The 14,949-nt window shown below is 38.7% G+C and overlaps 1 protein-coding gene across 6 annotated transcripts in view; it reads right to left on the bottom strand.

The window, feature by feature from the left end:
* Ganc (glucosidase alpha, neutral C) overlaps positions 1-14,949 on the bottom strand; it is an 83,172-nt gene that overhangs the window by 18,802 nt on the left and 49,421 nt on the right. For 4 of the 6 annotated variants that reach the window (XM_027925980.2, XM_071608132.1, XM_071608130.1 and 1 more), the window contains exons 14-16: positions 14,055-14,134; positions 5,233-5,376; positions 3,577-3,673 (exon numbers count right to left, since the gene is read on the bottom strand). In XM_027925980.2, coding sequence (XP_027781781.2) covers positions 3,577-3,673; positions 5,233-5,376; positions 14,055-14,134 — 321 coding nt within the window. Of the gene's footprint in view, positions 1-3,576; positions 3,674-5,232; positions 5,377-12,901; positions 13,000-14,054; positions 14,135-14,949 lie in introns of those variants that run through there. The other 2 variants (XM_071608133.1, XM_071608134.1) reach the window with 2 other exon arrangements.

Raw genomic sequence — 14,949 nt, 5'->3', positions numbered from 1 at the left:
TGACAAAATCATACATGCACAGATTTTGATTTACTCTAAGTCCTGGAAGCTCCCCTTTCTCAAACTCCCTCCCCTAGATTCCTTCCTCTACTCTACTAATTTCCCTTTTGCTTGTTTGTTTATTTTTCATTGGTGCTTTATACATAGTATATAAAGAAAGATAGAATGCACTGTGGTATATTTACACATGCACATAGTGTGATTTTGTTAAAATTCATTCCTATTTCCTTCCCTTTCTCATCCTTCACCCCCCCATCTCCTTTTATCCCATTGTTCTTTCCTTTATCTTTATGATATCCAATCCCCCTTTCCCCACATTTTGCACTAGTTTCCGTGAAGTATAATTCAAATATGATTATAGGAGGAATATTTTTAAAAATAAATTTTATTGAGATGTCATTTACATACAATAAATGTATCTGTTTTAAGTGAAGAGTTTAATGCTTGTAACCACCACCATAAGCAAGGCATAGAACATTTCCATAACTAGTGAAGTTCCCATGGGTTTCTTAGCAGTCAACAAATACCCACTTTAGGCAACTTACTCATGTGATTTCTATGGTTATAGATTAGTCTTTTCTGGAATTTTCATACAATGGAAACATAATATATACCATATTATATTTTAACATTTTTTTTTTACTCAGCATAACGTAGTTTACTATTTTTTTATTTTCTGGGTAGCATTCCATGATATGGAACATATCACAAGTTATTTATCTATTTATCTATTGATGAATATATAGATTCTTTCCAGATTTGAGCTATTATAAATAAAGATACCATAAATATCTTTGTGTAAATCTCTGTGTGATATGTTTTTATTTATCTCTGGATAAATACCTGGGGATAAAATTGTTGGGTCTTATGTTCAGCATATGTTAAACACTTCAAGATAATTCCAAGCCTTTTAGGAAGGGTTGTACCACTTTAGATTCTCATAGCAATATATGAGAGTACCAGTATTTTTAATTCTAGGCACTCTAAGGAACATATAGTGGTATCTTTCTTTTGTTCTATTTTATTTTATTTATTTTTTTATATTTTCCATTTTTTATTGGCACATTATAGTTGTACATAATTATGGGATGTTGTTATATATTCTTACATGCACACAGTAAAAAAATATAATTGGCTAATCATTCCCCAGTGTTTCTCTATTTCTCCTTTCTCTCACCTACCCCATCCTCTACTTTACTGATCTCCCTCTTTTGTTTTAATTTATATGTCCCTAATAACTGATTATTTCTTCATGTGTTTACTGATCATTCTATGTCTTCTTCTGTAAAGTATCTATTCCTCACATCTTTTGTTCTTCTGTTTTGTTTTTGTCATTGAGATGGGGTCTTACTATGTTGCCCAGGCTGGCCTTGAACTCCTGGGCTCAAGAGATCCTCCTGTCCCAGGCTCCCAAATAGCTGACACAACAGGTGTGCATGAGTGTACCTGGTCTCGTTCCTAATTTTTAAAATATGTTGTCTGTCTTATTATTGAGTTGTAAAAATTATTTACAACTGTAAGGGTTGTGGTTACAGTTGTAACCCATATATATCTAGTTGTTTTAGAAACATTAATTGAAAAATACGGCAACTTTATACTTTGCATGGATTATCATCCCACTTAATCATCCCCAAAACCATATCAGGGAAATAATATTATTAACTCCATTTTACAAATGAAGGAACTATGACAAACAGTGGATTCCTAATCTACCCATAGTCACATAGTCATTAATTAGATTTAAGGCAGGATTTGAGTCCAGGCAGTCCAACTCCAAAGCCAGTGTTCTTTATCATTGCACAGTTGTAAGAGTTTCTAAAGACAGATTACATACTACTAAAGAGATTCATAAAAGGAAAAAAATCTTATTTTACTACATCTACATTACTACTGAAGCATTTTTGTCTATCTTCTACCAAAAATAGTTCTAACAGATATTTTTGATTTTATTTCTCATACAAATTTTGAATTTTCCTTCAGTCAACAATGAAAAATATTTTCAAGGGATTGCCCTTTGTAAATAGTATTTAATAAGTTTTCCTTAATTTCAAGTAAAATATGTATATATTTACATAATGATTTTGAAATTTTGTCAAAAAAGCTCATCATAATAAACATGCAAATATTCTCATGGCTCATATGGTTGTTTAGACAGAACTTCTTCCTGGCTATTGATTTCAGCATTTGACTGAACAAAATATATTTCCTGTAAAGCCCTGCTACATACTGGGGCAAAGTTGATTAAGTTGGGGTCTTGCTATGTTGCCCAGGCTGGCCTTGAACTCTGGGCTCAAGAGATCCTCCTGCCTCAGACTAGAAAGTGGGTCAACATTTACAAGATCAAAGAAAATTTAGGGGCTGGGATTGTGGCTCAGTGGTAGAATGCTCGCCTACCATGTTTGAGTTACTGGGTTCGATCCTTAGCACCACATAAAATGTAAAATAAAAATATATGTCCACCTAAAACTAAAAAATAAATATTTAAAAAAAGAAAATTTGGTATTTATGTTTCCTCTTATTTTTTTAAACTGGTGTTTATAAATTTTTTCATTAAATACACATTTTTATTGATGAAAAGTGATACTTGCAGAGAATTTGGAAAATAAGGATAAAGAAGAAAATTAAAATCACTCCAATCACCTAAGGTACTAAATTTTCTTGTATCTTATCTGACTATCTACCAACTTATAGATTAAATTACTATCTTATATTTTATAAAATTGGGATAATATGGAAATATTTAGGCATTCTTTTCTATTTTTCCTTTAACATGATGTCACAAACATTTTCTTATGCAGTTAAAGCTACCATTTTAAATAGCCTCATGATAGTCTGCCACATGGACACAACTTACTTTTATAACTATTCTTGAAACAAACAAAAAACTCTATGTAACAATAGAGAATAGTGCTGTGGTGATCATCTCTATACGTGAATCTCTGCCTGAGATGATAATATCTTGGTCTTTGGTTGAGTACCACTGAGGTTGGTTTTCAGGGGTCTAGTGGGAGAACTAATAATGTCTGCAATACAGTAAGAGTTGGGTTTTTGAAATTAGGACCTAAGTTTTCAGTTGTTTATGCAAGAAAAAGGGTCTTAAAATAGCCTTCCTATGCCAGGGTGGTTAAGTTAAATTAGATCTGCATTAGCTAGTAAACCAGATCCAGTTATAGATGACCTTGACCACAAGCAACAGCCAAGTCTATTTTAAGTCATATTGCTAAGTGGAACAGAACAGGTGATTGAATGAATATGTTAGAAGCATATTTCCTGGTTTCAATAAATCAAAGAGACAGGATTGAGGATCACCATGTCAACAAACTAAATATGGTAAAGTCAGTCTCCTATCAATAAGTGGCCATTTTTTTCAGTTGGAAACAAGTGTTAAACTTGATTAAAATTGGCTTACTCTATTTTATAGTATAAAATGCATACTTCAGAGTAGATCACTCTGTACAATCAAAGGTCTGAGCAACAGCTATTGAAAAGGAACACAGAGGCAGCACATGCCAGAAACAGTCAAAAAGGACAGGTGATTAATTTGTATTTTTCAGTCTAACACAAGCCATTCCTTACCATACTTTTGTGACCCAGCGAAGAAAGAACGTGAAAGAACAAAGGGTCTCTCCTTCCCTTTAGATCGCTGTATCAGTCCCTCTGCAGTAGCCATTTGCTATGAAAGTCAACAGAAAAAATTCAGAGAAGATAGGATTAGGGCATTATGTTAATATCCTTAATAAACTAATGTGAAAAAGGTAAATAGTAGGTGGAAATGTGAAATGTTAAATATTAAAATAAATCCAACCAAATTGTTTTCATGATATATCTTCCTTTACTCAAAGAATGGAAAACTTGGGGCTGGGATTGTGGCTCAGTGGTAGAGTGCTCGTCTAGCACATGTGAGGCCTTGGGTTCGATCCTCAGCACCACATAAAAATAAATAAACAAAATAAAGGTATTATGTCCAACTACTTCTAAAAAATAAATATTAAAAAAGAACTTTCTTCGATTAATAATAACAATGAATAAATAAACTAGCATTTATTTGATGCTTACTATTAATTGGTATTTTGTAATATTTTCTCACATAATCTACCAAACAATTTCTGAAACAGTTTCCAGTGGTGGGGGAAAAAAACAGATTCAGCAAAGTTAAGTGACTGGTCCTGGCCTACATAAGAAAATTCTCTAAGGTAGTTGGCAGTAATAGCAACAGGCTGTTAGAGAAGTAAACAGATACTACCTGAAATCTGTGCTATCTCTAGCCAGCAGCTCCCATTGGAAAATACCAATAGGCAATGGGAACATAGTCACATTCTGAAAATAACAAAGAACCACAGATATAAATTAGAGCACATGATTGTCAAGCTTTTGGATGTGACTGGCAAATAAAAGACAATTTTACCTTTTTAAAAAATTTTTTTGGTCCCAGGGATTGAATTCAGGGGTGTTTAACCACCAAGCCATATCCCCAGCCCTTTTTATTTTTTATTTTGAGATAGGGTCTTACTAAGTTGCTTAGGGCCTAAGTTACTGAGACTGGCTTTGAACTTTAGATCCTTCTGCCTCAGGCTATCCAGCTGCTAGGAATACGGGCATGTGCCACAATACATGGCCAATTTTACCACCTGTAATGAGAAGGCACTGGGTTTGAGTCTCAGCAACACATATAAACAAATAAATAAAGGTCCATCAATAACTAATAAAAAAATTTTAAAAATACTTAAGGAAAGGCTTCTAAATTTAAAAAAAGCATACTTATTGAAATTATGTGTCTGTGTCTAAATTATGCTCCCCTGATATAGAATGTCAGGGTTGCTGTATTTGGATATTTGTGAGATTTTCAAAATTTAAAAAAATTAAAAAAAAAAATTTTAATTAGTTATACTTGACAATTAAAACTTTAATTTTAACTTTAGCCTTTGTTAACAGATTTATACAATGCTTGTGTCAGTAAAAGTGCTATATACTAATGGCTCATTTCAAAGCAGATGTTTCCATCTTATCATTAATCTCATAATATTTTAAAATTCATTAAGTTGATTTAGAAGGAAAAGAAGCAAAAGGAGAAATAATAAAAAGTCCTGTATTGGCTATAACCTAAGACTCACTGCACTTGTCAGAAAAGACACACTAAGAGATATGAACAGCATAGTATGGCTATTAAAAAACAAATGAATTTCAGGTAGGGCACATAAATCTAGTTGAATTAATTTTGGATATCTTTCTTACCTGATAAAAACCATAGATGTTGTGAAGTTCTCTGTGCTCCCAGTTGCCATGATGAATGGCATTCTTTTGCAATGTTAGCTCAGGCCCTCTAAAGACTGAGGGTTCATTCATGTCATTCCATATGAAAAGGATATCTGTAGATCCCTAGGAAGCAAATCCTGGTCATAAAACACTACCACAGTGATGATGTTACTATGATAGCATCCCTATTTTTCTTTTCTACCCCCATTTAACTTACTTATTTATTATGTTTTTCGGAAAGGGAATTGTGTCTATTTTGTTCATTGATAAATCTCAAACTCCAAGAATAGTACCTGGCCTACAGAAAGTTCTCAATAAATATTGATTAACAAATAAATGTTGTCCTGTGTTGTCTACGAAATATACATTGCCCAGCAAGTTCACTCCAAGATCTCCCTAGAGACCCCTACTGGAAAGGTTATGAATTTTGACAATTAGGCTCTACAGCATCCACCATAGGCTACAACTCTTAACTAAAGGCAATTATAGCTATATATAGAAGATTCTATCTTCTAAAACTCTGAAAGATTTGGCAGCTCAGATATCTGTTTGTTACCATGATCTACATTTAGTGTTGTATGTAGGAAGGGACAAGTGATTCATCTAGTTAACATCTTTTTTTTTTTCCATGTTACCAACCCCTGTTTAATATTTGATATTATGCCAGCAGATCAATGCATTTATGTTTGTTAACATGTTAAAATATTTCTATTGTTTTTTTAAAATTTTTTATTGTTGGTTGTTCAAAACATTACAAATTTCTTGACATATCATATTCCACACTTTGATTCAAGTGGGTTATGAACTCCCACCTTCACCCCATACACAGATTGCAGAATCACATCAGTTACACATCCATTGATTTACATATTGCCATACTAGTGTCTGTTGTGCTCCGCTGCCTTTCCCATCCTCCCCCCTCCCCCCTCCCCACCTCTCCCCTCCCCTCCCCTCCTCTCTCTCTACCCCCTCCACTGTATAACCCTGAGGGTCTCCTTCCATTTCCATGCAATTTCCCTTCTCTCTCCCTTTCCCTCCCACCTCTCAAACCTGTTAAATGTTAATCTTCTTCTCCTGCTCTTCGTCCCTACTCTGATCTTAGTTACTCTCCTTATATCAAAGAAGACATTTGGCATTTGTTTTTTAGGGATTGGCTAGCTTCACTTAGCATAATCTGCTCTAATGCCATCCATTTCCCTGCAAATTCTATGATTTTGTCATTTTTTAATGCAGAGTAATACTCCATTGTGTATAAATGCCACATTTTTTTATCCATTCATCTATTGAAGGGCATCTAGGTTGGTTCCACAGTCTTGCTATTGTGAATTGTGCTGCTATGAACATCGATGTAGCAGTGTCCCTGTAGCATGCTCTTTTTAGGTCTTTAGGGAATAGACCAAGAAGGGGAATAGCTGGGTCAAATGGTGGCTCCATTCCCAGCTTTCCAAGAAATCTCCATACTGCTTTCCAAATTGGCTGCACCAATCTGCAGTCCCACCAGCAATGTACAAGTGTACCCTTTTCCCCACATCCTCGCCAGCACTTGTTGTTGTTTGACTTCATAATGGCTGCCAATCTTACTGGAGTGAGATGGTATCTTAGGGTGGTTTTGATTTGCATTTCTCTGACAGCTAGAGATGGTGAGCATTTTTTCATGTACTTGTTGATTGACTGTATGTCCTCCTCTGAGAAGTGTCTGTTCAGGTCCTTGGCCCATTTGTTGATTGGGTTGTTTGTTCTCTTATTGTCTAATTTTTTGAGTTCTTTGTATACTCTGGATATTAGGGCTCTATCTGAAGTGTGAGGAGTAAAGATTTGTTCCCAGGGTGTAGGCTCCCTATTTACCTCTCTTATTGTTTCTTTTGCTGAGAAAAAACTTTTTAGTTTGAGTAAGTCCCATTTGTTGATTCTAGTTATTAACTTTTGTGCTATGGGTGTCCTATTGAGGAATTTGGAGCCCGACCCCACCGAATGTAGATCGTAGCCAACTTTTTCTTCTATCAGATGGCGTGTCTCTGATTTGATATCAAGCTCCTTGATCCATTTTGAATTCACTTTTGTGCATGGCGAGAGAAAGGGATTCAGTTTCATTTTGTTGCATATGGATTTCCAGTTTTCCCAGCACCATTTGTTGAAGATGCTATCCTTCCTCCATTGCATGCTTTTAGCCCCTTTATCAAATATAAGATAGTTGTAGTTTTGTGGATTGGTTTCTGTGTCCTCTATTCTGTACCACTGGTCCACCCGCCTGTTTTGGTACCAGTACCATGCTGTTTTTGTTACTATTGCTCTGTAGTATAGTTTGAAGTCTGGTATCGCTATACCGCCTGATTCACACTTCCTGCTTAGCATTGTTTTTGCTATTCTGGGTCTTTTATTTTTCCATATGAATTTCATGATTGCTTTCTCTATTTCTACAAGAAATGCCATTGGGATTTTGATTGGCATTGCATTAAACCTATAGAGAACTTTTGGTAATATCGCCATTTTGATGATGTTAGTTCTGCCTATCCATGAACAGGGTATATTTTTCCATCTTCTAAGATCTTCTTCTATTTCTCTCTTTAGGGTTCTGTAGTTTTCATTGTATAAGTCTTTCACCTCTTTTGTTAGGTTGATTCCCAAGTATTTTATTTTTTTTGAAGATATTGTGAATGGAGTGGTTGTCCTCATTTCCATTTCAGAGGATTTGTCGCTGATATACAGGAATGCCTTTGATTTATGCGTGTTGATTTTATATCCTGCCACTTTGCTGAATTCATTTATTAGCTCTAATAGTTTCTTTGTAGACCCTTTTGGGTCTGCTAGGTATAGAATCATATCATCTGCAAATAGTGATAATTTAAGTTCTTCTTTTCCTATTTTTATGCCTTTAATTTCTTTCATCTGTCTAATTGCTCTGGCCAGTGTTTCGAGAACTATGTTGAACAGAAGTGGAGAGAGAGGGCATCCCTGTCTTGTTCCAGATTTTAGAGGGAATGCCTTCAGTTTTTCTCCATTCAGAATGATGCTAGCCTGAGGCTTAGCATAGATTGCTTTTACAATATTGAGGTATGTTCCTGTTATCCCTAGTTTTTCTAGAGTTTTGAACATAAAGGGATGCTGTACTTTGTCGAATGCTTTTTCCGCATCTATCGAGATGATCATATGGTTCTTATTTTTAAGTCTATTGATGTGGTGAATAACATTTATTGATTTCCGTATATTGAACCAGCCTTGCATCCCAGGGATGAATCCTACTTGATCATGGTGCACAATTTTTTTGATATGTTTTTGTATCCGATTCGCCAGAATTTTATTGAGGATTTTTGCATCTAGGTTCATTAGAGATATTGGTCTGTAGTTTTCTTTCTTTGAAGTGTCTTTGTCTGGTTTAGGTATCAGGGTGATGTTGGCCTCATAGAATGAATTTGGAAGTTCTCCCTCTTTTTCTATTTCCTGAAGTAGCTTGAAAAGTATTGGTATTAGTTCTTCTTTAAAGGTTTTGTAAAATTCTGCTGTATACCCATCCGGTCCTGGGCTTTTCTTAGTTGGTAGTCTTTTGATGGTTTCTTCTATTTCCTCAATTGATATTGGTCTGTTTAGGTTGTCTATATCCTCCTGACTCAATCTGGGCAGATCATATGACTTAAGAAATTTATCTATGCCTTCACTATCTTCTAATTTATTGGAGTATAAGGATTCAAAATAGTTTTTGATTATCTTCTGTATTTCTGAAGTGTCTGTTGTGATATTGCCTTTTTCATCCTGTATGCTAGTAATTTGAGTTCTCTCTCTTCTTCTCTTCGCTAGCATGGCTAAGGGTCTGTCGATTTTGTTTATTTTTTCAAAGAACCAACTTTTAGTTTTGTCAATTTTTTCAATTGTTTCTTTTGTTTCGATTTCATTAATTTCAGCTCTGATTTTAATTATTTCTTGCCTTCTACTTCTTTTGCTGTTGTTTTGCTCTTCTTTTTCAAGGATTTTGAGATGAAGTATGAGATCATTTATTTGTTGGTTTTTTCTTTTTTTAAGGAATGAACTCCAAGCAATGAATTTTCCTCTTAGAACTGCTTTCAATGTGTCCCATAGATTCCGATATGTTGTGTCTGTGTTTTCATTTATCTCTAAGAATTTTTTAATTTCCTCCTTGATGTCTTCTATAACCCATTGATCATTCAGTAACCTATTGTTCATTCTCCAAGTGATGTATGCTTTTTCCTTCCTTCTTTTATCGTTGATTTTCAGTTTCATTCCATTATGATCAGATAAGATGCATGGTATTATCTCTACTCCTTTATATTGTCTAAGAGTTGCCCTGTGACATAATATATGATCTATTTTTGAGAAGGATCCATGTGCTGCTGAGAAAAAAGTATAATTGCTTGATGTTGGGTGGTATACTCTTTATATGTCAATTAAGTCTAGGTTATTAATTGTGTTACTGAGTTCTATAGTTTCCTTATTCAACTTTTGTTTGGAAGATCTGTCCAGTGGCGAGAGAGGTGTGTTGAAGTCTCCCATGATTATGGTATGGTGGTCTATTAGACTCTTGAACTTGAGAAGAGTTTGTTTGACGAACATAGCTGCACCATTGTTTGGGGCATAAATATTTATGATTGTTATGTCTTGTTGGTGTATGGTTCCCTTAAGCAGTATGTAGTGTCCCTCTTTATCCCTTTTGATTAACTTTGGCTTGAAATCTATTTTATTTGATATGAGTATGGTCACTCCTGCTTGTGATATGATTTTTCCCAACCTTTCACCTTCAGCCTATGTATGTCTTTTCCTATCAAATGTGTCTCCTGTAGGCAGCATATTGTTGGGTCTTGTTTTGTGATCCATTCTACTAGCCTGTGTCTCTTAATTGGTGAGTTTAAGCCATTAACATTTAGGGTTATTATTGAGATATGGGTTGTTCTTCCAGCCATATTTGTTTATTTATGTTACTAAACATGGTTTGTTTTCCTCTTTGATTATTTTCCCCCCCTTTACTGTCCTACCTCCCACTGTTGGTTTTCATTGTTATTTTCCATTTCCTCTTCCTGTAATGTTTTGGCGAGGATGTTTTGAAGAGATGGTTTTCTAGCTGCAAATTCTTTAAACTTTTGTTTATCGTGGAAGGTTTTAATTTCATCTTCCATCCTGAAGCTTAATTTCGCTGGATACACAATTCTTGGTTGGAACCCATTTTCTTTCAGTGCTTGAAATATGTTATTCCAGGATCTTCTAGCTTTCAGAGTCTGTGTTGAAAGATCAGCTGTTATCCTGATTGGCTTACCCCTAAATGTAATCTGTTTCCTTTCTCTTGTAGCTTTTAAAATTCTCTCCTTATTCTGTATGTTGGGCATCTTCATTATAATGTGTCTAGGTGTGGATCTCTTATGATTTTGCACATTCGGCGTCCTGTAGGCTTCTAGGATTTGGGATTCTGTCTCATTCTTCAAGTCTGGGAAGTTTTCTCGTATTATTTCATTGAATAGACTGCTCATTCCTTTGGTTTGGAGCTCTGTACCTTCCTGTATCCCAATGACTCTTAAGTTTGGTCTCTTAATGTTATCCCATATTTCTTGGATGTTCTGCTCATGGTTTCTTAACAGTCTTGCTGAGCTGTCTATGTTCTTTTCCAGTTGAAATACTTTGTCTTCATTGTCTGATGTTCTATCTTCTAAGTGTTCTACTCTGCTGGTAGTATTCTCCATTGAGTTTTTAAGTTGGTTTATTGCTTCCTGCATTTCTAGGATTTCTGTTTGTTTGTTTTTTATAACCTCTATCTCCCTGTATAGTTGATCCTTTGCTTCCTGGATTTGTTTGCGTAATTCATTGTCGAAGTGATCTTTCATTGTCTGATTTTGCTGTCTAATGTCTTCCTTGATACTCCAGATCATCTGAAGCATGTATATCCTGAATTTTTTATCTGACATTCCATCTGCTGCAGCTGTTACCTCTTCTAAAGTTGCGTTGACCTGCATTGCTTGTGGTCCTTTCTTTCCTTGTCTTTTCATACTGCTTGCGTATCTTTCCTGCAGGCGCGGGCGGCGGCTCTGCTCTCTCCTTATTCCAATTGGGGTGTCGTGGCTACCATGCCAGCAGGTCACTGGGCCTGTTCTGGGCGCTGGCGGCGGCTCTGTTCTGCCCCTACTCCAATTGGGGTGACAAGTGTACCACGCCGGCAGGCCACCGGGCCTGATCCGCCAGTCGGTTGCAGGTTTGCCTACCCTGCAGGCGCGGGCGGCGGCTCTACTCTGCCCCTACTCCAAATGGGGTGACGTGTCTGTCGTACCGGCAGGCCACTGGGCCTGTCCCGCTGGTCGGTCGCAGATCTGCCCACCTTTCGGGCACGGGTGGCGGCTCTGCTCTGCCCCTAGTCCAATTGGGGTGGTGTGTGTACCACGCCGGCAGGCTCCTGGGCCTGATCCGCCGGTCTGTCGCAGGTCTGCCTACCTTGGAGGCGCGGGCGGCGGATCTGCCCTGCCCCTCCTACCACGCCTGCGGACCCCTGGGCCTGATCTGCAGGTTGGTCACAGGTCTGCTCACCCTGCGGGCACGGGTGGCGGTTCCGCTCCGCCCCCACTCCAATTGGGGTCACATGGCCACCACACCGGCAGGGCCTGATCCGGGCGTGGGAGAAGGATCTGCTCTGCCCCTACTCCAGTTGGGGTGACGTGTGTACCACACTGGCAGGCCACTGGGCCTGACCCGCCAGTCTGTCACAGGTCTGTTTACCTTGCAAGCGCGGGCGGCGGCTCTGCCCTGCCCCTCCTACCACGCCCATGTACCACTGGGTCGCGGGTCTGCCCACCTTGCGGGTGCGGGTGGCGGCTCCGCTCCGCCCCCTCTCCAATTGGGGTCACGCGGTCACCACGCTGGCGAGCCGCTGGGCCTGCTCCGGGCGCTGGTGGAGGCCCGGCTCCTCCCCTCTGGCTCGACAACAAATTGAGGAGACTCGGGTGTCTGTGCCTCACCCCCCCTACCAGGAGACCAACTGTTTCTGTCGCCGCTGGTATTGATGAAGTTCTCTCCTCCGCCGCTTTCTGATGACATCAGATCTCTGCCATGTTGGTATCCTATGCGAATGGCAGCATTTCGTTCCCCTTGCTGGGCAACCAAAGCAACGGGTGAGTCCTGACCGGCCCTCAGCAGGACCCGGACCGAGAAGCAGTTTCCGTGGGCTCCTAACCCTGGGCCAGGGCAGTTCTGGGAGCCGGAACTCGGCCTCTCCGTGCTCGGTGTAAGCTCCGATAAGAGTAGGCTCCAAGAAGCAGTCCCCGCGGGCTCAGTTCCAGGAGCCGGAATTCGGCCGCTTAGTGCTTGGTGTATGCTCTGATAGGAGCAGGGTCCAAGAAGCAGCCTCCGCAGGCTCCCCAGCCCTGGGCCAGGGCGGTTCCGGGAGCCGGAACTCGGCCGCCCCGCGCTCGGTGTTCGCTCCGATAAGATCAGGTTCTAAGAAGCCCCCAGGCACTGAACCCTAGCAATCTGTCTGCAAGCTGCAGGCGAATGGCAGACTGAAATTACCTGTTCTATGGCTGAATGAGCTGCGGTCAGTCGAAAGCAGGGATGGTGACGTCAGCTTTCCAACATGGTGGCTGCTGGCCTCCTCTGTGGTCTGACCGGTGTGGAGAACCGAGATGGACCGCTTCCTTCCCCCGTCTCGAACCCAGAATTCAGCCCTGAGTACGGTGCTTGCACGGCTGGCAGAAACTGCAGCGCTGTATCCCTGCGTCGCTATCTCCTCGTTTCCCAGCGCGCGCTGCAGACTCTTACCGCCTAGTTAACATCTTGTTGTAATTTCTTTTATGGAAATCTCTGGTCTCTCAGCATTTGGCTAAATAGCTACAATTATAAGAACTCCCTTGGGCAGCTCATTCCATTATTTTCCAAATGTCTTGTTCCTTGCAATATCACCTCACAAGACCTAGCTTCCCTTCTCAGACACCATAATATCTCTTCAATTACTCAACTCTGCCATACTAGTGTGAAAACAGCCTTAGAAAACAGTGAAGTGAATGAGCATAGCCATATTTGGTCCAAGGGTGGTTGTCTATCCATGCTTTAAGTTATTTACTAGTATCCTAATATATGATGCTCAGAAACTAATGTCTGATGGTTAAGAGCTGGGCTTGGCAGACAAACAGTCCTGAGTTCAAATTCTGGGTCTATCACTTGCTAGATGGGTGACATTGGCAGGCTTTCAAACTCTCCATTACTTAATTTTCTTATCTGTGGAATTATATTTAGTTAGAGCTCCAATTTCAGAAAATTATTGTGAAGAAGAAATGGTATAATGCATATAAAGTGCTTGACATGTATTCATTTTGGTTTAGGTATCACCATCAGCATCACTACCACCACCATTATCGGTATCAAAGTAAATGGTTGAGAACAGTTCTTCAGATGTGGCTGCTCCAGTTTTCTCTGTGGTTCTTATAATATTTTAAAATAATTATTATTCTTTGCTTTTAATGATACTCTATAGTTTATATTTTCACATTTACCATACCTTTAAATATAGTTATAGATTGCTTATTTTATATAAAATGTATATGGTAATTTTGAAACATAATAAATACCTGTTATAATGTACATTGATATATCACAGAGTATGTTATAATAGTGGTTAAAAATCACAGCCTTTGTGCCTTTAGTAATGCACATGGCACCTCTCCCAGCACCACCAAAGTCTGTAATGTATTGGTCATCCTTGCCTTTTCACACAAGCATTATATAACAAGAGCTATTCAAAGAAGCAAAACAGTTCTATTCACTTTCTTTCTTTCATCCTTTAAAATCAACTAGAAAAGAACAAAAGAATAAAGACCTACCTGATAAGCCGGGAAAGCAAAAAGACCCGAATACCATTCTCTGACCTTGGAATTGGTGAAATCCAGGTAAGAAGAGAGACCTGGAGAGACATAATAGTAGATAGTCTGTTAGGAATAGGGGTCATCACAGTAAAATGTGTCATAAAGAAGGTATCAGATGTGAGAACCAGATAATCAATGGGCACTTTACAACATTCCTTAAAGATAGGTGAGAGAGGCAAGGTCTCCAAGAAGTGAATGAAGGTTCTACTGAACTCCAGTGAAAATCACTAGACCTTTCAGCACCAGAGGCCCTGGGAAATGTCAGTGAACAAGCATCAAGACACAGCATGTCCCTCTCTGATGGCCTAAGATAGCCCAGGTATTATATTATTATTATTATTATTATTATTCTCCTTCTCCTCCTCCTCCTCCTTCTTCTTCTTCTTCTTTTTTTTTAAGACTGAGGATTAAACCCAGGGGTGCTTAACTACCAAGCCACATCCCTAGCCGGGTTAGAAGAGCAAAGAACAATCACAGGAGAGAACCTGCAGGATGCTTTTTTTCTTTTCCTCTTTCCTTCCCTTTTCTCATTCATTCTCTCTTTCTCTTTCCCTCCCTCCCTCTCTCCCTCTTTTTTGTTACTGGGGATTGAATCCAAAACCTCACACATGCTAGGCAACACTCTACCATGGAGCTATACTCCCAGTCCTTTAAAACATTTATTTTGATTCAGGGTCTTGCTAAGTTGCTGAGATTGGCCTCAAACTTGAAATCCTCCTGCCTCAATCTCCCAAGTTGGATTATAGGCATGTGCTATGATTCCTCTACTTCTTATCTCTATTTGTTTAAAGAAATATGCATGCCACTGAGGTTTGCTTATTTGTTTGTTACATTCATTCAATTACTGATTAAT

The sequence above is a fragment of the Marmota flaviventris genome, chromosome 2 (assembly GCF_047511675.1).
Source record: "Marmota flaviventris isolate mMarFla1 chromosome 2, mMarFla1.hap1, whole genome shotgun sequence".
In the NCBI taxonomy this organism is placed as follows: domain Eukaryota; kingdom Metazoa; phylum Chordata; class Mammalia; order Rodentia; family Sciuridae; genus Marmota; species Marmota flaviventris.
The sequence above is the reverse complement of the archived record's forward strand: the minus strand, read 5'-3'. Positions and strand labels throughout refer to the sequence as shown.